General features: G+C 38.4%; 6 protein-coding genes across 6 annotated transcripts; 1 reads left to right on the forward strand and 5 right to left on the reverse strand.

Annotated features, from left to right (window-relative positions):
* Nucleotides 1-1,089: 1,089 nt before the first annotated feature.
* Nucleotides 1,090-3,024, reverse strand: LOC125477455 (probable bifunctional TENA-E protein). Its single transcript, XM_048584588.1, has 3 exons — nt 2,780-3,024; nt 2,274-2,494; nt 1,090-1,660 (listed from the first exon to the last, which is right to left on the reverse strand). The coding sequence occupies exons 1-3, from the start codon at nt 2,924-2,926 to the stop codon at nt 1,300-1,302; spliced, it is 729 nt and encodes a 242-aa protein (XP_048440545.1). The 5' UTR covers nt 2,927-3,024; the 3' UTR covers nt 1,090-1,299.
* Nucleotides 3,025-4,548: 1,524 nt separating this feature from the next.
* Nucleotides 4,549-6,736, forward strand: LOC103959313 (ubiquitin-conjugating enzyme E2 32). Its single transcript, XM_048584577.1, has 5 exons — nt 4,549-4,710; nt 4,998-5,129; nt 5,225-5,309; nt 5,758-5,921; nt 6,012-6,736. The coding sequence occupies exons 1-5, from the start codon at nt 4,600-4,602 to the stop codon at nt 6,441-6,443; spliced, it is 924 nt and encodes a 307-aa protein (XP_048440534.1). The 5' UTR covers nt 4,549-4,599; the 3' UTR covers nt 6,444-6,736.
* A 1,089-nt stretch (nt 6,737-7,825) lies between these two features.
* LOC125477384 lies at nt 7,826-8,705 on the reverse strand. Its single transcript, XM_048584415.1, has 2 exons — nt 8,333-8,705; nt 7,826-8,118 (listed from the first exon to the last, which is right to left on the reverse strand). The coding sequence occupies exons 1-2, from the start codon at nt 8,703-8,705 to the stop codon at nt 7,826-7,828; spliced, it is 666 nt and encodes a 221-aa protein (XP_048440372.1).
* Nucleotides 8,706-9,867: 1,162 nt separating this feature from the next.
* Nucleotides 9,868-11,391, reverse strand: LOC103959311 (pectinesterase inhibitor 10). The gene has a single exon (XM_009371663.3). It carries the CDS (start codon nt 11,001-11,003, stop codon nt 10,050-10,052), a length of 954 nt encoding a protein of 317 aa, XP_009369938.2. The 5' UTR covers nt 11,004-11,391; the 3' UTR covers nt 9,868-10,049.
* Nucleotides 11,392-11,525: 134 nt separating this feature from the next.
* Nucleotides 11,526-13,773, reverse strand: LOC125477478 (universal stress protein PHOS32-like). The gene is made up of 4 exons (XM_048584628.1): nt 13,509-13,773; nt 13,056-13,162; nt 12,653-12,771; nt 11,526-11,917 (listed from the first exon to the last, which is right to left on the reverse strand). Exons 1-4 carry the CDS (start codon nt 13,681-13,683, stop codon nt 11,824-11,826), a joined length of 495 nt encoding a protein of 164 aa, XP_048440585.1. The 5' UTR covers nt 13,684-13,773; the 3' UTR covers nt 11,526-11,823.
* A 3,144-nt stretch (nt 13,774-16,917) lies between these two features.
* On the reverse strand, nt 16,918-19,408 carry LOC125477445 (UPF0481 protein At3g47200-like). The gene is made up of 2 exons (XM_048584571.1): nt 19,311-19,408; nt 16,918-18,485 (listed from the first exon to the last, which is right to left on the reverse strand). The coding sequence occupies exon 2, from the start codon at nt 18,447-18,449 to the stop codon at nt 17,082-17,084; it is 1,368 nt and encodes a 455-aa protein (XP_048440528.1). The 5' UTR covers nt 18,450-18,485; nt 19,311-19,408; the 3' UTR covers nt 16,918-17,081.
* Nucleotides 19,409-21,805: the final 2,397 nt, after the last annotated feature.

Raw genomic sequence — 21,805 nt, forward strand, 5'->3', positions numbered from 1 at the left:
ACATCGTAGATTCCCTTTACGTTCTTAAATGAGTTCTCAAAAATGATGGTGGGCGTTCCCATTGATGCTCTTACAACACTTACGCTTCATATTCTTGTCAACGTCATTACTTTTTATTTTATAAATTGTATTTTTATTAACAATGTATAAAACATATAAGCTAATTAAGTAACCTAAAACTGCCACATAATACTTGATGCCAAACTAGCATAAGAGCAATCATAAAACCAATTTTGAAAATCTAAGCTCTAATACCAAACTGCCATCAAAGCAATCATGAAATCAAATCCGAAAACCTTGCTCTATTACTAAACTGATATGCAAACCGACTCAAATATCCACGCAGATACCAAAATTAAGGTATGTTGGCTAACATCCAAAAAGTAACGAAGTCATAAGATGAAGATGATATGTAAAAAGTACGAATAAATTAAAACAAGAGTGCAAAGTGTACGGAATGAACCTTTTTTACAGAGTATGTAGTGTTGGAACACAAATAAGAGTGCAGCATAATTAAATAATGTGTGCATGGTAGTCATGGGAGCAAAACTTGGCCCGGGGCAATATTTTAGCTCCCTACAAATAATATTTTAAAAAATAACACAAGGTTAATTTTTTTCATCTCCAATCATGCAGAGGTATAGTTTAATCCCTTCTTAATTTTGTTACTTTTTGTTATATTAAGAGAAACTATGATCCAACTCATACATTTACTACTATGTTGTACTGTTCAAGGCATATTTAATAAGTAAAATCTATCAAGTTTTGAAGACGTGATAGCAGACTCATTGAACAAAGCTGTCCCTCCCTGACACAAGCTTTCTAAAAAGTGACATATGATCAAGCTTTTAGTCAAAACCCTAAACATTTCCACCTTCAAATCACATTCAATTTGTCTACTGTACTGTGGCGATCCTAGAAGATGGAGATATGTGGCGTCTGTAAATTTTGTGTGCGACTTTTCTTCCAATTTTACATATCATCTTGAACATCAATCATAGGTAGCTAGAGTGGCATCGGGTGTTACAGGGCCACGGAGCTTGCTAAACCAGGGTGGTGCTAATGCTAAGTCACATATGTTCACCGCGGTGGGGTAAAGAGGAAGCCCTCTATATATACTAAACATTGTTAGTCTGTTTTTCGCAATGTTATTTTTGTCCTCCTCTACTCCCAAGGTCTTATACAGTGCTTACTAAAGCTTAGTTTTATTTACACAGCACAGGCAACAGCTGTTTGCTTGTCCAACTTCAGCCTCATTTCCTGCTGTGAAGGCCATTAGTTTATCGCTTCCACTTAGGTTCATGAAGCAGAGCGTCCAGGACTCCCATGGCTCATGTTCCAAAACTGAACCTCATACTCGAGTACACGCAGGAACGCTACTTCAGCCTTGGTGACCACATCTTCTGAAACCTTCACCAAAGGCCCACCGTCTGAGGCGGCCTTCTCCAACTCTCGGTCAGCAATGTTTCGGAGAGAAGAGCAGTACTGGCCGAAGCCATCATTGCCCCACCTTTGGCAAGCCTCTTGCAGTTCTGGTGGGGTTTTGGACCCTTCTTCCAGGCAATGGGCAAAGCTCTCTTGGTATACAGCTTCGATGGCCCAAAAGGCTGTCATGGCCACGGCGAAATCAACATCCGGGCTCATTAGATCCTCCAGAAATCTGCAACCAACACCAGTCCAATTACCACTACATTGGCACAACAGTAATGCCCGATTTACTGGAAGTGAAAGGACTCCCAAATTCTTAACCTAAACAATTTTTATTTGCTTACACATCTGGGCCACTTGAATAGCGGAAATCTACTGTCCCACTAGTAGTATGCTACAACGTGACTAGGTGTCGGTCGCACTAGGTCACTAGCACTATTGATGATGAGAAAGATAGGCATGTAACTGTACAGAACCAGTGACACCATTCTAAACTTCATCACACTATACCGAACCAAATTTTCTACAATCTATACTAATGTTCAATAAGAACCCTTGTATAAAACGTGAATATCCTTCAATGACCATTTACCGTGAAAATTACTTGCATGAAATTGGTGAGGGACCACCACAGTGTCCCAAACAATCAAACGTCGCCATGTAAAGTAAAAATACATGGCGCCATTGGTAGGTTTGAGACACTGACTCGTCGTCATCCTCTTTCATGTAAGTCTCTCTTACGTACGACACTTAATAACATCAGCCTAAATGTTAAAACATAAAAAAGAATTGAGTGATTGCTAACTGCTAAGCAAGAAACTTTGGAGTTAAACTGAAGATGGAACCTGCAGTAATCCTGGGTTGTTTTTTCAGGAACAACACCGGATAGCTCAACGCCCCACTTGGAAGCCTCTTGCTTGAACCATTCAATCTCATCACTCAGAGCAACCACCCCACTCAGTACCAATTCGATATCGCCGCTTTCGTGATCGGAATTCTTCCAAGCTTTTATCAGCACACTCGCCACAAATGGTACAAATGCTCTCACAAATATGTAGTCCTGGCCCTGCACCAACCTTTTCAAAATTAGACTACCAAAGCAAAAATCCGTTAATTATAAGTGCTGCCCAAATTGACTAGACCACGGAATTTGGACTTCCGCACACAACGGGATGAAACTCGTGAATAAATCAGTATAAAACTCGTCATTCACAAAAGTAAAATCTCCCGCAAGAAAGTAAAAAGTAACACATTTATAAAAGAAAAATAATCATTGCTGCCCGGAGAATTGGAGAATGAAACGGCGCCGTAGCGAACCAAATTAACCAACTTTTAATTGCGGCTTACTTACCAGCCAGCGTTTGAAGGCGGAAAGATCGACGGTGCCGTCGCGAATGCTGATGATGAAGGGGTGTCGGGTGGCTCCAGTGTAGATCAGACGGTGCTTCCTCAGCCACGTGTTGGTCATCGACACTCCAGCTTTCGGCTTCCCATCCATTTTCTGCGGCTTCGATCTCTTCCTTTCCTTGTGGTTTCTCTGTTTCGCATTTGACCGCGCGAACGACTGATAGAGAGAAAGAGATGGAGGGAGGGGCTTTTGTGTAATTAGAGTGGGCAGTCCCAATGTTCAATCTTTATGTGCCGAACACGTGGGAGCCATCCTGCAAAACAGCCGCTACGCGTGTAGAAGCAGTCGGCAGTAGCCACCGCTTGTGTTCGTTGGGCCTGCTACTGTTTCAGATATTAATGGGCCGGTCCAAGCAGGCACCATTTTGTGTGTTTCGTTTTAGTCCCACCTTTATGTAGACTGGTGATGTTACTTCCTTTTTTGGTAAATTTGTACATTGGTGATGTTACATTGTTGACTTTTTAGTTAAAATAGTTTTTGAGATTTGCATAATATCTTACTTTGTTCTCTGATATTAAAAATCAATAGAAATGGTTCCTGAGATTGTCCACCATCCATTATTACCAAGTTCCCCTTGAATTCTAGAATGCCCCCTCTCCTCTTTGTTTTCTCTTTCAATATTTTAATTTTTTTAATATATTAGGTTAACATGAATGAATATTAGAAAACCCATACAAGTAAAAAATAAAATAAATAGATATAAAGTAAATAGGGGTATCTTAACCATTAGCTTGATTAGTAACAAAAGAAAGACCTTGAACTCTTTAGGTGCCGCTCTTACTTCAATTAATGGTTTTGCCACTGCAAGTTTATTAAAATTAACACCTATTCATCCAATGAGAGGTTTAATATCGATTTTAACTAGCCCTTTACCCCTCCAAATTTTGTGTCACGAGAGCTTAACAATTTATTTATTTATTATTCCATAATTAACGAACCAAAGACCTACCTAATTTAGGCAACTACGGGTATGACGTATGGACATATGTGAGAGTAAATTAGTTCTTTTAGAGGTGTACGCCATGCACAAAGCCTTTCGATTACTTTATTGTTGAAGTTAGTAAAGTAGTATGATTTAAATTGCGACGACTGAAACTATATGAACCAAAATAAAACTTCACAAGCCCATCTTCCTTCCTACATTGTCCTGCAAGGTAAGAAACTTCAGTTAAGGCCCAGTTTGGTTAGATTTACAGTGTGACATAAATTTACTAATTAACCCGCCACATTCACCTAACAGTAAATCAGTAACACTACCGAGTCCAAATCTTCGTCGGAATCTGTTTATGAGGATCTTATGAATTTATAAATTGTGTACGTTCATCATATGTAATGCGGTTATAAATTATTTTAAATATTTTTATTTAAAAATAAACATAAATAGTACATAATAATGTAAGATGAACGGACACGATTTACGAATTTTCAAGATACTTGCCAAAAAGGATCAAGAGAGAATCATGTTGGAACACTACCAACCTTGAACAGCAGAATATTGACAGCAAAACAAAGTTATCTCCACGACACCCAATCCTAGTCTGACACCTCAGCAAACGTACATCAGACGACGTGGCGAATACCCAAAGAATGCTCTCCCCCCTCTCTCTCGTATAAACACCGACTGGTTCTCTCTTTCCTCTCCCCGTTTCGTATTCGTATTCCGTATATAAAATTGTTCATTGAATTTAACCTGGACAGGAGGTGGTGGTGGCGGTGGATCGGATCGGAGCAGATCGAATCGGATCGATTCGGATCGGACTGTGATGGCGGAGGACAAGTACAACCTGAAGAACCCGGCGGTCAAGCGGATACTGCAGGAGGTTAAGGAGATGCAATCCAAACCCTCCGACGATTTCATGAGCCTCCCCCTCGAGGTTTCTCACTTTTCCCAATAATTTTACAAATTTGGATTATTGATCTTGTATTTTTTATTTTGTTTAATTCCGCTTTGATGGTGAGATTTGAGTTTAATTCCAGAATTTTGATTTGAATTGAATTTTAAATATTGGGGGTTCGAGCTGAACTTTTCTTTTTAGTTAATTTTTGTAAATTTCGCATTTGTTTTAAATTTTATGGCTATTTTGAAATTAGGGATATTGTTTGGACTAAATGCTAATTATCAATGTATCAATATTGTTAGCTGATTAGTGTTTGTTTTCAGGAGAACATATTTGACTGGCAATTTGCAATCAGAGGCCCTAGTGATACCGAATTCGAAGGTGGGATTTACCACGGGCGTATCCAGTTGCCGGCGGAGTACCCGTTCAAACCCCCTTCATTCATGTTGCTGACGGTAATATGGTGTGCATTTTTGAGGTTAATGCGCTAGTTTGCTGGTTGGGATAGTTTTTCAGTCATGATGTGTTGACTTGTTTACTTCCCTTGCAGCCAAATGGTCGCTTCGAAACCCAAACCAAGATTTGCTTGAGCATATCGAATCATCATCCCGAGCATTGGCAGCCATCATGGAGCGGTAAATTCCACTCTTTCTTAGACATTGTGTATGCTAATGCGTAGTTATGCTGACAAAATGTCTCAAGAGCTATAATTTTGGAAGCTTATTATTACGTAAATAGGCCTGGCAGTGTTCCAATGTGCATTTTGTACGTGGCATCCCTATTGCTTAGCCCAATCCCACATCCGAATTGATAACATTGTAACAGATATCCATTAAATCATGGTTGGCTTGAAATGGAGTTGGAACTGGACTTTCTTAGTCCAATGATCATATCACTATGATGTTCTTTGTTTCGGACTTTTCTCTTTATTCTGAATGAGTATCTATTGAATTTGTTGACATTTTAAGTGGTATTTGAGAACACGGTCTGTATGCTGATGTGAAACACAGCTGGAATTTGAGTTGATTCCTCGATGATTGACATTGTATTCTCATCTTGCTAATGTACTGTGTCTGTTGGCAGTGCGGACTGCTTTAGTTGCACTTATTGCATTCATGCCTACCAACCCAAATGGTGCATTAGGTTCACTGGAATACAAGAAGGAAGAAAGGCGTTCTCTGGCCATGAAATCTCGTGCAGCAGCCCCTAGATATGGCACTGCAGAACGCCAAAAGTTAATGGATGAGGTAAAATAACCAATGAAATTTCCACTGCAAATTAACACAGATGAAGTTTTTGTGTTGGGAACTTGCTAACGGATAATAGTAATCTCACAGATTCATGAATGTATGCTGAGCAAGGCACCCCCTGTCCCTCAACTGAGCACCTCACAGGCTTCGGAAGAGCATCCTTCAAACAAGGAAGGCGATGTTCAGGAGAGTTCCGAAAGCGCTGGAGCCACACCCGCTGAGGAAACTTCTGGGGAAGGGCCTGCAAACCCAACAGCGGGAGACAGGATTGTTGAAGAAGTACAGGAAGCCACTCTGAATGCTAACCCTGCCCCTGAAGTAGCAAGGGCGTTGAATGGAGCTCCTTCCGCCGGATCAAGTCAGCTGCTACAGAGGCCAGAAGTTAAAGTACAAAAAGCAGCTGACGATCGCTTGTTCACATGGGCTGCTGTTGGACTTACCATTGCTATCATGGTTCTGCTTTTTAAGAAGTTTATGAAATCCAGCGGACACGGTGCTGTTTTCATGGATGAATCTTAAGATTCAGTGACGATTCGAGCTGCCTTTGTGAACAGAATATGCCCACGTCTTATATGGTAGTTAAAGAGACATCTGTTTTAAAGTTTTAACATCTATTTGAAGCATCTGAGATCTCTTATGAATCTATGATCATCAAAAATGTCCACAGTTGTAAGTAAACTTAAAATGTTTTGTCATCCCAGAAACATTTTCCTTCTCACACGGATAGACAAATCAGTGGTATACTGTCACCTTTTATTTATTTTGTCAGATTGAAATCGAAGTGGTAACACGTTATGTTTTTCTCTTTCTTACATACTTTTGTTTAATCATGTACGTTATTATTTATTTAATTTTTTTATGGTTATGGCCATAAATCATGCATGTCGTTTTCATCTTATTTTTAATCAGACGGCCATAAGTAAAAAATGGTGAAGGTCTTGAAAATGAAATGCGCAAGTAGAAATGAAAAGAGGTGAAGGAAGAGAAAATCTCGAATTTTAATTAATTAATTATACATGCTAGAATGATCTAATTCAAACATGTTCCCGTCGCGCCAAAGTTAGCGTAAGCCTTGGGTTTTTCTGCAGTGAAATATTTCATCCCAAGTCGACAACCTCTCCATAAACAGAAACTTTTCGATCGCTACGAGAAAACACGGGATCAAACGAGTTTGTGATCTCTCATCGTAGCACCGAATCGCATCTGTTCTTTCATATATCTAACTATTCTACTTAGTCGTACTTTCAGTGTAATCTCCTATTCTAACAACATTAGTGGTCAGCAAATAATTTAGGAAGAGATTATGCTACGCTATTCCATGACCGGTATCACGGCGCATGACTCAAAATTTGATGAGTTTTCCGTTATCCTGCTTCCAGCGGCCTATATCGAACGTATTAGCTCCATTCTCTAACTTCGCTTTTCGCCTCCGTGCAGCCTCAGCTTTCTTTAATTGTCGTTCCACTTCCAGCGGCCTATATCGAACACATTAGCTGCATTCTCTCAGCTTCCCTAGCTGCATTCTCTAACTTCGCTTTTCGTCTCTGTGCAGCTTCAGCTTTCTTCAATTGTCGTTCCACTTCAGACATTGCCTCCTTCTTGCCTGTGGTCAACCAGCCAACAGAAAAACTGAAAACAAGTTCAGTACGCATACGCATATATATGGATATATTCAATATAGTCAGAATCATGCAACAACCACGGAGATAAGATGCGCACTTTTAGGTGGGACGGGAAGCAAATCACTTGCAATGTCAAGAAAACCTGAACCAGGAAAAATAAGTTTTCCAGGCTGCAGGGTCCGGTTACGTGTAGTGAGGGTCGATTCTTTCCTCCCTTCTAGAAGTAGACTAAGAGATCTTTCAGCTTCTTCCCGTTTGGTTCAGGTTCATCATCAGATGTCAATTCTTCTTCATCTTCTTCTCCCAATCTTCATCCTCGTGCATTTTTTCCGAGCTTGACCTTTTTTGACTAGCTTTTCCCAGCCTTGAGGGCTTATACTCTCCACTATCATCTCCATGAAAGCGAATGTCCATTTGAATTCTCTCTGAACGAGCAACCTTCGATGCGCTTAATCTTTCAAGGAATTGGATTTCTTCATCTTCATCATCTTCTTCATTAAATCCAGCACCCAAGGTGCTTCTCTTAGGAGCCCGCTTGCTCTTACGAACTGGCTCATTGACCCCATCTCCACCTGCATCAATAATGTTATGATACACGGCATCGTGTAACTTTTGAAACCAAAATAGCAACCGTTGAACTACAAATTTTCGAAGAGGTCCTTGTCATTACAGTTGTGATTATACAGAATTAAAAGAAAAATCATTGGAAAAATCAGACAGGATGACAAATAAATTCCACCGTACAGGTCGTACAAAATGAGACCTGTTAACAATTGCAATAGTAACAAGAATCAGGGTGCGGTACCTGAGCAAGGGGATTCAGTTGGGGCGTGAAGGCATCTAAAGAGCTTGAAGATTTAGCTGTGGACGAGCCACCACCATCGCCAACATCTGTTATATAGTTGGTGTTGATTGTATGAGTAACATCTCCAAACTTAAGCTTTAACTTCTTCGGGTTGCTCTTACTTCCGAGTACATTAGAAAGCACTATTTTCTTCTTATTATTCTGATCCTGATCAATGGTTCCTTTGCCAATAGGGATACTAGAGGTGAGGGAAAATGTCGGTGGATTTAAGCGAGGTTTATGTGACACGATACTCCTCTTCTTCCTGACAATGCAACCTCCAGGCGAAAACCCAGCGCCACCCAAGCTTTCCATTTATACTAAAATCGTTGCAGTGTTCTTTATGTTTACTCAAATCTCAGAAGACAAGGGGTGGAAGATCAACACAATTCCATTAATTTAAGAATCTGCAGTGAGCCTGAAGATTATAATAACAAGTCCCTCGGTAAGAAGTAAATCAATATAATCCTATAAATCTAATGGTGCCAACAAGTTAACATATTTTATTAACATCAGTTCTAGCAAACGTGCTTACGAGCCCTACAGAAGCAGTCCCAAAAGGACATGTGAGCCCTACAGAAGAAGTGAAGGAGCAGCCGGAAGCACAGCGGTGGAACTGGAAGAGCGAGGAGAAACACCAGCCCTAATGTGGGGGGAAAAGGAAAAGAAGATTGTACTAGTAAATGCTGAGAAAGTGAGAGTGATAGAGAGGAATGGTTTTGGTTCTGGTTTTTGTTTTGGTTTGGTAACGCATGAAAGTTGAGTGATAGAGAGGAATGGTTTTGGTTCTAGTTTTTGTTTTGGTTTGGTAACGCATGAAAGTTGATTAATATGAGTAATGCTATTCATACCATATTTTTGTACCACATTTCTGTACCACCTTAGGTGGTATCTGATCTGGATTATTTGAAAATTTTGCAAAACCCAAGAAAATGAAGGAGAAAGACTCCTCATATACCACAATCATCATTTAATTAACTAGTTTTTCTTAATTATTAGTTTATTAAATAATAAACTAAATTTAAAAATATGATTAATTCAAATAATGTAGCTGCTCACATCCAATGTCATCTAAAATGATATGAAAATATAATACAAAAACATGATATGAATATCTCCTTCATTTTCCTCTGTTTTTGTTTTTCCTTCCATTTACTTGGCACAGCTTTTTATTGCTCAAGTGGTCAAGCCCAAGACTTGAGGCGGGCAACGCCAAGCCCAAACAGATCATAACTCTCTCTTATTTGCTTCTTTTTATCTCGATTTAGTAGTACTCTTCAAACATAGTGGAATAAATAATGTAGTCTCGAAATACAACTTCTCCCTTATTTTTCTTATTCTGCAAATATTTCTTCCTGTTTTCCTAATAAGAGAGGAGTGCAAAACATTTTTAGAGTGTTAACAATAGTTTACTTCAAAGTTTATATTCGTATAGGGATATATACAAGTAATCCTATAGGCTATGTACAATGCTTCTCAAGGAATAAAGACAAAAGATATACAAGCTATGGTACAAAAATAAAAATGTAAACTTTCTTTAATTTATATATTCCTAAATCTCTACTCTTCTCAATTTGCTAGCTATGTGATGTTTTTCGTGCACAACAAGAAACATCACAAAACAAAATGGAAGGAACTGAAGGTATATATAGATCATGATCATCCCTTGATCAAAGAAGCAATGGCAAGGCCATTGCTGGCCATTTTATGAAGCTTGTCATCGTAATCACCAAGCGGAGATTGCTGTCCTTCAAACCCATCCCCACACGTCACAGCATCGGTCACCACCCCGCTAAGCATGCTATTAATTGTGCCCATGTCGCGGCTCTGGATTGCATCAATGGCGCTCTGAAGGCCGTCCAAGGCATCAGAGTACATTTCCTTGCAATCACTTAGTGCAGCGACCGTGCCACGTGCAGTGTTAGGCGTCGTCACAAGTTTTGAGGCTGCGGCTAGAGACATCTGGGCGTGTGCGGTGCAAGCCTTGATTGCCATCTCAAGCGCGGATATGGGGTCAACCTTGGGTGGTTGGAAAGGGGTCAGGGATGAGATGCAAAGATCAGGGTAGTCTGTGTTTTTGCATATTTCTTGGATTGCCGGGTTAGGTGGGGTTGATGATGAGGCTGTGTTAGGAACAAAAGGCTGCAGAAAGAGGTTTCCACGCGATCTGTCAAAAGGACGGCGAAAAAAGGATGAGGAGGAAGATGGAGAAATAGAATTGCCAGCAGGAGGTGATGCTTGTGGAGGCTGTGAAGGAGGGTTTGGGGCCGGAGTTGGGGCCGAAGTAGGGCTACGGGTTGGTGGAGGGCCTGCTGGCCGCGATGAAGGGAAGACTTTACCCGCAGGTGGCTCACTAGGAGGCACAGACGCCTGCGAGTTAGGAGAACTAGGTGCTGAAGAGAGAACGGTTAGGTACCTCAGTTTCAAGTCCCGGGGCTTGCATACGGCTTGCACGGAGTTGAAGCCGAAAAGGAAGAAGAATAAGATGACGAGAGGCGTTTGAGTATAGCACTTTGGATCCATTGTTGTTCTTGAATTTGCTTGCAGGGTGGAGGGAAGTAAAAGAGGAGAAAATGAAAGAATGGGAGGCTTTTGAAAGATAATTTTAAGCATGCAATAATAGCCACCGTGTGTGTTTTGGTGAATTAACGGCTTTGTTTACGGATTGTTTGACTATCAATGGAATTTAACCTTAATTAACACATTCTTTTGTATTCACAAGTGGTTTTAAAATTAGAGGGCTAGAATTCAATCTCCTATAAGAGGTGATGGTCTCTCACCGTAATCCGTTGCCCCAAACCCTGACGGATCTTAATCCTAACCCATTACCTGCTAGTCCTTCATCACTTGGGGCAACCCTGACGGATCTTAATCCTAACCCATTACCTGCTAGTCCTTCATCACTTGGGGCAACCCTGACGGATCTTAGAGTCCTTCATCACTTGGGCTAACCGCAAGGTCGCCTAGCTTAAGCTCTTCAGCTAAAATAAAGAGCATTCAGTTTGGAGCGCATAGATATTAAAAAAAATGTGTGAAAATCGCTATCCCATTAATTTGGAAGCAGCTGCACAAGTCGTAAAGTTGAACCTTCTTCAAGATAGTTAAATAGCTGAAATTAATTTTACTGAATGTAGATTGCTGAACCTGAGGAACTTTAATTAATCAAGCCTTGAATTCTGGTAAGCGAATCACCATCTCGGACTACAAGTTGAATTCATATTATAGACGGTAGCAAATGCATATAACGTAGCGATATACGCACATCAAATCTGTCCAACTTCAACGTACCGCAACAAACAGTTGAAACCTTAATTTAACTAGATCTTATTAAGATAAAAACTAGATCTTGTGCAAACTAAAAGGCTCAGTTGCAGGTAAGGAAGCAATTGATGCATCGCATTTATTTACCCAGCATGCATTGAGGACAAAGGATTTAGCTGGCATGGGACTCGGAACTAGTCTTGACGACAGTAACCGGGCATGAAGCATTATTTACGATATGGTTGCTGACACTGCCCATTATAACCCTGCAAAAACAACGTCGAAATTCAATTAAAATCTAAACATTAATCAAAGAAACATAAGTCAACACAAGGGGGCATCCTTAGTTAGCAGTTACTACAAAAATAATTTCCAATGTGAAGGTTGAGAAACTAAGATGCATCATTATCTTCAACTTAAATCACTTTGCAAGGTTTAGATGTCGAGTTTAATCTTAAAAAAGTCGGAGTATTAACGTTGTACAACTAATTATCGGAAGTGGGATTATTATGTGATTTGCAATCACAAACGCACGAGTTGTAACAGAACAAACAGTGTAAGTGTCAAGGAAAGTCTTATGTTGGGCATTAGTCTAGTGTTGCCATCATGGAACCCAAGAAGTCGAGAAGAACTTGATTGCCAAAGAGCCAACCACAAAACAACATGGACAACAATGACATCCCCTCAACCAGCTCTACCACATGTACACAAAAATGCCAAAATATACAGACACAAACACAAATTCAAGGCCTGTGAATAGAAGTTTACTTGTTAATTTAGGACACGTAACAATTTCGTCAATACAAAGGACCAACATACCTAAGACCTTCCATATACAAATGAAGAGGAATACCACGAGTGAAGAGGAACAACACTAGACCGTAGTACTAATGGCACAATTTCTCTGTCTGTTAAACTACCAAGTTAACTGATATTTTTTGACAGTGCAATTCATTCCACAATTAAATCCGAAAATGCTGATGGACTATATGAATTTGTACCTCTTAAGCTTGCCAAGGCCTCTGTTTCCAATAACAAGGAAGCTCAAGGGGGTCTTGTCAATTGCCTCGAGAATCTTCTCACGGGCATCGCCCCAGTAGATCTTCATCACCACCGTCACCTGCTCCCATCCAACTAAATAGTTATCATTTTTGTAATAATCCCATTGCAACAAAGATTAATTGGCATGATCCTTCAAGATTAATAATTTCACTGATTGAAACAAAAATCGATTTATAAAAATGAAACTAACGAAAAGTTAAAAAAACTTTTATATTAATCAAAAACCCTTTTTAAAGATACAGTGAATAGTCAATAGTACAGGAAAAGGTATAAATGTGATTTTTCGTTAAAAATGAACAGTATCGAAAGTGTTTTGTTAATCCTTCCTTTATAAAATCTAACCTCTTTCTGCGTCGCAGTGTTGGCGATGTCGATGGTTTCAGCGTCAGGCGTCACTCCATACTTCTTCATGATGGTGGGATCAGAAAACTCCTTCACAGGAATCAAAGCTGCAAACAAGTTATTCAATTTATCAATTAATCACCATGCATGGACGTGTAATTACAAACAAAACCCACAAATCAACACTAAAAACCAAACACAAATTAACAAAAACACACAGAAATTTTCCGAACTTGAACCAGAAAATCTTGATCAGAGACCACAGTATTTTTATGTTTTTTTCAATTTTTTTTATCAGAGCTGAAAACTCAGTCAATTTAGCAAGCAAACACTCATCACAACCAAAACCCAAAAATTAAAATTAAAAATTAAAAACAAATGAAAACAAGAGAGAGAGTGAAATTTTCAATCTTGATCTATAAATTTTGAATGAGAGAGAGAGAAAGGGAATACGTGAACCGGTGACGCCCCAGAGCTGCATCTCTCCCTGCTCGTAGTTCTCTTCAGGCCGGACGACAATCAAGATAAGGTGATCGCCTTTCCGGGCGACGTTCTCGACTGCCCATTTCAGGGCCGCCCTGCTGCCCGGCGAGAAATCCACCGCCACTCCCACTCTCCTGTCTTCCATCTCTCTCTCGATCTGGAAAAGCTGGTCAGAAACAACACCGAAAGTTCGGAATCTGAGAAAGAAGAGCTCCTTATGCAAAGAGCACAGTGAAGGAAAGTCCGTTAGGTGGACAAAAATGATGTGATGGCTCCACTTGTTAGTAGTTTATGTGAGCCGTTGGATGGTTATCCGTGTGGGGCCCTGAGTATTGTGATGGGTGGCATCGGACGGTGGATGTTAAAACTACACCGTGTATTATGGGAATAAGACACGAACGAGTAATGACAATTGAATAGGTTAAAACTACCATGTATTTTTGTTCACAATAATTTAGTGTGGTATATCCTCATCATCTTATATATCATTATTAAGATAGTGAGCATAAACCACATTAAATGATGATGAATAAAAATGCTTTCTGAAAACTATGATCTGTGTGTCATTGTGTCGAGATCAAGAGTGTTTCGCCCCAAACGCGCGTAATTGAAACGACATGTCGTTTGCTTTTCTGAGCTTCAAATGGAGGGCTTTGATTGCTTTTACAAGGTTGAGAATGAAAGCAAAGACTGCAACTTGGGGATTCTCTTAGTGTTCCACGGTACTTAATATTCTAGATTTTTTGAACCGTTAGATCCTCTGTTAATGATTTTTGTATTTGAAATTTGATCAGATTACATTTTTTATTATTAAAAATTGTTCTTTTCAGTAGGTCAAAATTTAGATCCGATTTTTGTCGTCGGTAATCTTTATTGGTCGGTGATTTGTAAAAACTAAAAATAGAGTTGGATCCATCTATAAGATCATCTCCAATGGTGATCTAAAATCCAAAAACATTTAGCCCAGAAAATTTAGGTTTTAGCCCAAAAACAATTTTTCTACTTCAACCATTCTGGTCTAAAATTTTAGCCCCAAATTATCAAAGAATGAATTAAGGCTAATTTTTTTTTTAAAGTAACTTTAAAAAAAATACAAAATTATGTAGACTATCTTAAATTAAATTTATGAACATTTTAACCTAAAAATATTTAAATTCCGATAAATTTTGAAAAATCACTAGATCAATACATGAAAATCATGATAAACCACATAAACTTAAAAAAATAAAAATAAAATTAATAAACCACTTAAACTTAATATAATCGAAAACTCATAGACTACATAAATTTAATAATGATATCCATCATCTTGACTTGGTGATGGACTTGGGTGATAGTCTTGAGATGAATCATCATCTTGAAATATACTCCTTGTGGCATTCCTTCGTAAAATTTCCTTTTGTTTACCACGTAAGTATTTCTTCCTCTCTGGAGTGTATTTGTCGAGGTCATCCATTATCAAATTAGTTTCGTACCTTTCTTGCTCTCTATCCCCTTCTTCCTTCATGGCCAAAAATATTTAGGGCGATTCTTCTTGCCGACGGCACTGGTTTTCGTTCATTCTTGCCATTTCGCTAACAAATTGTGCACGTATTGGATCTTGGGACTTTCCTTTTCTCTTTGCTTCCTTTTGCTTATCTCTACCTGGGGGCCTTGGAAAAGAAAAGGTTGGGCTCATTTGGTCGACACCTTCATTGTCGGCAAAATTCACACCTTCATTGACATCATTTGGGGGTGGGGCTTCATTATGAAATAATCTTCCACATTGTTGATTCGCATCGGTTCCCCACCTCGGACAATCCTTGAGGATGTTCCAAGCATGATGCAACTTAAAAGCTTGATTTTTTGGTATAGTTCTTGTCTTGTAAATTGCCATTGCTTTGTCATCCTATGCAACAAATACATAAAAACAATTAGTTGCAAAATACTATTATGTACATGACAACTAAAATATCAACAAAGAAACTCACAATTTCTGAGGCGTCCCTTCCACTAGGCATGTCAACCATGGCTCTCTCCAAGCTTCCCTTCCACAAAGTGCACGCTTTGTTGATAATCTTCCACTGATCATAAACACCACCAACTTCCCTTCGACCGGCATTGGAGTTTTCATGGAACTTATCAACGATTTTACCCCACAAAACCTTTCTATTTTGATTGGTGCCGACAGCACCATCTTCGCTAACAGAAATCCATGCCAAACATAAAGCAATATCTTCGTCAAAGGTCCAATTACAACCTCTAACATGCTCTTTTGCCATCTCAAAAAATTTGGAAATGAGAAGAAATGGTAGAAAGAAAAATTGGAAGAATTGTAGGAGAAAAGTGAGTTTTGTGTAGATGTTTGAACAAGTACATAGGTATTTATAGAGTTTTTGGTTGAATTTTAAGTTAAATAATTTTTTAAAATTATTTTAGCCGTTGGATTTAAATTTGGACCGTTAGATCTTTTTTTTACCGTTAGATTTGATTATATTCGATCTAAGCCGTTGGATTCAATAAATATATAAATATAAAACTTAAAAAAAATAATTTGAACCTAGACCGTTGGATGAAGAAAAGTAGCCGTTGGGCTACAGTAAAACTGACAGCAGATTGGACAACCCACGTGGGTGGGCCTTCAGCTGCACTGTTCATGCGCGTCAGGGAGATTGAGTTTTGGGGTGTGGGCTTCATAGCCCACTTTTCACTCTCATCCGTGGGTCCCACTTCAATTTGTGGGCTAAATTTGTGACTGGTATTTGGGTTCATTTTAAGTTTTAGGTTTTGGGTTGGAGTGGATTTTGGGAGGAAAAAAAGGAAAAATTTAGGTTATAAGTCACCATTGGAGATGGAGTAGCCACCATTGTAAAAATATAGAAGGCTTATATTATGTCTTTACTCTGAGATGGAGTAGCCTCTCTGCTCCTCCTATACTTTTTTTCTCAGCCAAAAATACCATAAAATGAATAAATAAAGTTTTAAATGTTTAATCATTGGGAAATTACTTTTTACATGTTTTTTTTAATTTTTTTACACACACAGCTGTTTAGATCTGTTATTTGATTTTTTTTTTTTTAATTCTTCAATTTAGTGGATGAAGTTATACGTGTTTGTATAAAGTGAGAAAATGGTTGGTGAAAATCACTTCTTAAATCATAATGTGACAACCGTTTACATCTGGTTCATTTATTTCATGTTAGAAATGCAGTTGATTTGTATTGTAGTCAATAAATAATATCCAACTATTTGCATCTCGTTCATTTATTTCATGTGGAAGATATAGTCAGCAAATTCAATACGTGTACCGTTATCCATTATTTATCATGTACATTAAAAATAGATACATTCAAGTAAAAAACAAACAATTTCACATCAAGTGTGAAAAAGGTGCATGATATCAGCAAATTCAATACGTGTGCATCATCCATTATTTATCATATACGTTAAAAATAGACACATCCAAGTAAAAAAACAATCAATTTCACATCCAAGTGTGAAAAGAGATGAATGATTATTTGCTCTAAATATCCAAGTGTGTGAAGAGATAAACGATTATTTGTTCTAAACGTGGTGGAGAGCAAAGGTAAGAATGGAAAAGCAAGCTCCAACAAAGGTGAGAAGAAGAAGCAAAATTGCAACAACAAACACAACAACCGAGGTAGAAGTTTTGAGATGCGTGTGCTTCAACTTCCGCCGCTTTTCATGCCAACTCTTTCTCTTGTACTCACCTACCTCTTCAAAAATCCTCACGTAGTAAAAATCCTTCAAGCTGATCTCCTTGCATAGATTCTTAAACACTTCGAAAACCTCGTTATCCTTCTTCTCGTCGTGCGTGAGAATCTCCCTTCGCCGGAGGAACTTCACATCTTTCTCAGAGCTGATGAGGCATCCCATGAGGAAGGCGTAGGATGTGACGTGCTGTACTGTATCGTCAATCTGACGCTGCTCCAGTGCAACGAGGTTCCGGAGAAGTGTTTCTGTGTATCCGTGGACTTCAAGAGAGGGGATTTTGAAAACTCCGCGAGAAAACTTGATGTCCAAGAAACTTGGGCTTCTAGCGCTCTTGAACTTAATGCCTGCCCTTTTGAGAATTTTTGCACAATCCATATTTTTGGGAGGTGTATCTTCTTTCGGTGGCAGTTTTGGATATGTTGGGAGGATGGAATGTCGAATCAGATCGAGCAAATGATACCCTTCTCGGTTGAACTTGTCTTGGATAACATGCTCATCATCTCCCGGGATTATTCTATTGCAGAAGCGTGCTGCGAGCTCACTGAGTGACTCATTACATTTTTTAGGAAGCGGTACTACTTGAAACAACCTTTGAACAACAAAGAAAGGAATTTGGTTTTCTAGTAACAATGCCAAGTCATTCCTCATGCCGAAAAGCATCCCTACCGTGCTGAATATAGGATCTCGTCGCGATCTGAGGCTCTTGTAAGCGTACTTAAGAAACAGCTCAATGATGAAGCAGCCATCAACTAGCAACAACTGAACAAATTCATCACTAGAGAGGCCAATCTCTCCCTCGTAGCATCTTCTCGCTTTGTGCTCTAACTCTCTAAGAGCTTTCACACAGATGCTCAAGCTTGCTTCTAAATTTGGATTTCGATTGAGGAGTGCATAAGAATACCGCCACTTATCATCTTCCCCGACTTTAGTAGGTTCTCTGCGGTGCAAAGGACCGATGGAAACATTCTCCGGAGTATACTTCTTTTTGTTGCCATCAAGAAGTTTGTCGGGGACTTGGAAGATGCAGACTGATACAGCAACGTTTTCCATCTTTTCTTTGATGGAAGATACAAGGACATCATGCTCAGGAATGATTTCGAGGGCGACATGGTCTCTTGTTTGTGGCTCAGGAATAATTTCGGGGGCGACATGGTCACTTGCTTGTTCCTGTTTCTCTGATCTGTAACTATTTTCCATCCTTCAAAGGGGAGTATTGGAAATTATCAAAAGAACCTGCAATGACTGAGAATCTTTTAAATTTGACTCTAAATGAAGCTTTAGTAATGTGGTAAAATCCTGCATTTGGTTTTCGGGAAGTAACTTCCGCACTTCATTTTTCTCCCCTTGTACTCCCCCCTTTTTTCACCATTCTGATTGAATAAATCAAACAAAAATCAATAGACACGAACAAGGATAGCAGTCCAGAAGGAGAAAACGAGAATGCGGGAATCATTTCCCTGATCTTCCCCAGCTTTCTCAGCTCACAAGATATGAGTATAGTTGAAAAAGATTTGGAAATGATTTACAAAACACAAGCATGGTTAATCATAATCTTAATAAAAGAAAAGCATGGTTAATCACAATCTTAATACAAGAAATTGAGTGAAAATAATTTAAAAGCTAAAGCCAGGGAACATATAAATTTTCTTTACATATCAAAGTGAGCTTTAAAACACCACAACAAAAACTAGTTCTTATCATCAGTTGGATAGAACATTTCCACTATGATGTACATTAATCTTAGGGGTGTGCTATCCACACTCCCCTTTTTACTTCTCACACACCCTTTGTTAATTTCTATCCGTTGATCTTTCTTAATGCATCCGATCCGACGGCCGAAAATTAGAAGAGTGTGTGAGAAGGTAAAAAGAGGTGTGTGGATGTCACACCCCTAATCTTATAGATATATGCATCACCGGTCAACCAGTTGTACCTTATCCCACAAAATGGGATCCCGCTCCTGAAATTTTTTTAACATCGAACATTTCCAAGACAAAAAAAATACAGAAAAAAAAAACACACACACACACACACATGGTGGTTTAGGGGTCAGTGTACCTTGCTAATTTTGGAGCTTTGAATAACCCAAGCAGTGAGCAAGATCAGTTTCCATTGTTCTAGTTAATGATGAAAGAAGACTTGTGGAGGACCAAAATATAGGTGCATTTTGGTGTGAAAGAGCTGATTGGAATCAATGTTAACTTGTGGGGTTTGGCAAACATGCCCAAAACAGTTCAAAATAAATTAAAGGAACCACAGCAGAGAGGGCAGAGGCAGATTCTCTCTGAAAAAGGTATTTGGAAACCGTAAGAAAGCATAGCTTTGTGCAAAGTAAGAGTTAAATGTTAATTGCTTGAAAGCAAATTTAAGTATTAGTTGTAGCAGTGTGAACTCACTCTAACAGTTGTGAGGATGCGAAGAAATGTCCAATGTCGGAAAAGTATGAAATATTGCAAGGACTTAGAAGGAGTTGGGGAACTCTCCCTATTGCAAATCAAAGCAAGTCACGTGAGGGGCGCGAGGTGAGGATGTGAAGAAATGTCTCACCTCAAAAAGTTAAGACTTTTAGCAAGAGCTTATAAAACGTCAAGTCATTTTCAATAGTTTTAATTAAGATTCTAAGTTTGTTCTGAGTTACAATATTATAAATGACTTTCGCGTGAAAGACCCTTTAGTATGAAAGCATCAACATGGCTTCTTGCTAGTTGTTAATTTGTTTTTTTTTCTTCAAGATAGTTACCTTAAGAATATGGTAAAGCCAGTGGAGTACGGAACCTTATGGCCATGTGTTTCATGTGTTTAAGCTTAAACTGTTAATTATTAATTAATTAAGATAGTTAGTCCTAACTTGCTACCACAATACCTGCCTGCAGACTTAACCAAATTCATTTTCATTTGGGACTTTAGACATCCTAATTAGGCCTTAATAGGAGGCTTTTTTTTTCTTTTTTTTTTCTTTCATTAACTTGAAAATTTTCACTTCAACTCACTTTTGGTCATATTTTTCAAATCATGACTCTTATTCATTATTATGTGCAGTTAGATCGCTAGAGACTAAATCTTCTTCATATTCGTTACTTATTTTACATGTTTTTCTTGGTTAGACGCAGTGTGTGCTATGAGGACGAGACTTTGATTTGTAGTTGTAGTCATAATTATGATCTATGAACATATATAATGCTAGATTTTGATGATGTGAGGTTCTTAGTTATTTTTGCGACCTTGTCCGTTTAAGTCTTGACATTTTGAAAATGTTCTGATTTGATAATTTGGTTGATGAATTTTCTAATATACTTTGTAGTATTCTATAGTGTACACTAGAAATTTGTACCTTTAAATTCTAAATCAATGATTCAATAACCAAGCTCTAACCGCAAAAAAAAAAACTTGTTTGGTTGGTATTTAATAAGAGTCTATTTTTGCCCACCCCTTCTAACTCAAAGTAACCATTACCTCCCTCTAGAGTCGTGTCACGTGTCTAAAACAACGACCATGATTACTCTACACTCTTTAATTATTTCATATGATTAATTGGATAGAAAACTTACCATAAATACTTTGTATATATCTTCTTATTAAATATTTGGTTGGAATCTTTAATATATCATTTCTCTTCCTCCTCCATCGGCTACATCATCCACAACTCGAACCATAGAAGAAACAAAACAAAAGATTCGCAAATTCAAAGAAGCAACAACACATTGGAAAAAGATCACATACTATATGGATATACACTTGAATAGATTATATGGTAAACAATTAACAAAATAAAAACGTAAGTAGGTTTATCCTTCGATTCCTTGCCCCTGTATGGTGGGCTAGTTGCAATAGATTGTAACCAATTAAAATAGACTTGAGTTTAACCTACTGTTTTGTTGTGTCAAAATGTAAGCTGGACAATATGAGTTATGAGTTCACAATAGAATGAGTTATATAACTTATTTTTATACTTGAGTTACAAGTCATGTCTTACAAAGCCTAACCAATCTATGCTAATTCAATCTTATCTTTAAGGCCCAATCTCTTCAACCCACTAAACGAGTCCGACCCGTTTGGTGGGTTGGAAGAAATTAGACCTTAGGGATCAGATTGAGTTGACATGAACATGTAAGACATGACTTGTAACTCAAGTATAAAGATATGTTAGGTAGCCCACTCTATTGTGGTCTCATAACCAATCATGTCTGGTACTGTCAACAAACAACAAATCTATTTTGCTTGATCACAACTTATCTTATCTAGCCACCAAACGATGTATAATCTTTGGTAGCCGAAGAAAATTATATGAAGTCTCGTATGATATCACACTTTTTATTGGAGTTGTTGATGATGTAGCCGATATGAGGGGGAAGAAGATGGATGATAAGATTCCAATCAAATATTTAATATGAAGATATTATAGAAAGTATAAACTAATTATAATTGGTGTTTTACACGTCACACGATTATGGAAGGGATTACTTTGAGTTAGAGGGTGAGCAAAAATGAACGAAAATTTTTATTTAGATCTATTTATCCTTATTCTACACTTTTTTTTTTTTTTAACAAACAAT

This window comes from the organism of the source record quoted next, unplaced genomic scaffold (genome assembly GCF_019419815.1).
Source record: "Pyrus x bretschneideri cultivar Hongxiangsu unplaced genomic scaffold, Pyrus_bretschneideri_v1 Contig21, whole genome shotgun sequence".
In the NCBI taxonomy this organism is placed as follows: domain Eukaryota; kingdom Viridiplantae; phylum Streptophyta; class Magnoliopsida; order Rosales; family Rosaceae; genus Pyrus; species Pyrus x bretschneideri.

Coding starts and splice junctions, on each gene's coding strand:
- LOC125477455 (XM_048584588.1), bottom strand. CDS start 2,926: ATGGATGGGAAGCCGAAAGCTGGAGTGTCGATGACCAACACGTGGCTG. Junction 2,495..2,779: donor CCGCCTTCAAACGCTGGCTG/GTAAGTAAGCCG, acceptor AGGTTGGTGCAG/GGCCAGGACTACATATTTGT. Junction 1,661..2,273: donor ACAACCCAGGATTACTGCAG/GTTCCATCTTCA, acceptor TGTTGGTTGCAG/ATTTCTGGAGGATCTAATGA.
- LOC103959313 (XM_048584577.1), top strand. CDS start 4,600: ATGGCGGAGGACAAGTACAACCTGAAGAACCCGGCGGTCAAGCGGATA. Junction 5,130..5,224: donor CTTCATTCATGTTGCTGACG/GTAATATGGTGT, acceptor CTTCCCTTGCAG/CCAAATGGTCGCTTCGAAAC. Junction 5,922..6,011: donor GCCAAAAGTTAATGGATGAG/GTAAAATAACCA, acceptor GTAATCTCACAG/ATTCATGAATGTATGCTGAG.
- LOC125477384 (XM_048584415.1), bottom strand. CDS start 8,705: ATGGAAAGCTTGGGTGGCGCTGGGTTTTCGCCTGGAGGTTGCATTGTC. Junction 8,119..8,332: donor GGTACCGCACCCTGATTCTT/GTTACTATTGCA, acceptor TTATTGATGCAG/GTGGAGATGGGGTCAATGAG.
- LOC103959311 (XM_009371663.3), bottom strand. CDS start 11,003: ATGCTTAAAATTATCTTTCAAAAGCCTCCCATTCTTTCATTTTCTCCT.
- LOC125477478 (XM_048584628.1), bottom strand. CDS start 13,683: ATGGAAGACAGGAGAGTGGGAGTGGCGGTGGATTTCTCGCCGGGCAGC. Junction 13,163..13,508: donor CTGGGGCGTCACCGGTTCAC/GTATTCCCTTTC, acceptor ACTTGTTTGCAG/CTTTGATTCCTGTGAAGGAG. Junction 11,918..12,652: donor GGCCTTGGCAAGCTTAAGAG/GTACAAATTCAT, acceptor TTGTTTTTGCAG/GGTTATAATGGGCAGTGTCA.
- LOC125477445 (XM_048584571.1), bottom strand. CDS start 18,449: ATGGAAAATAGTTACAGATCAGAGAAACAGGAACAAGCAAGTGACCAT.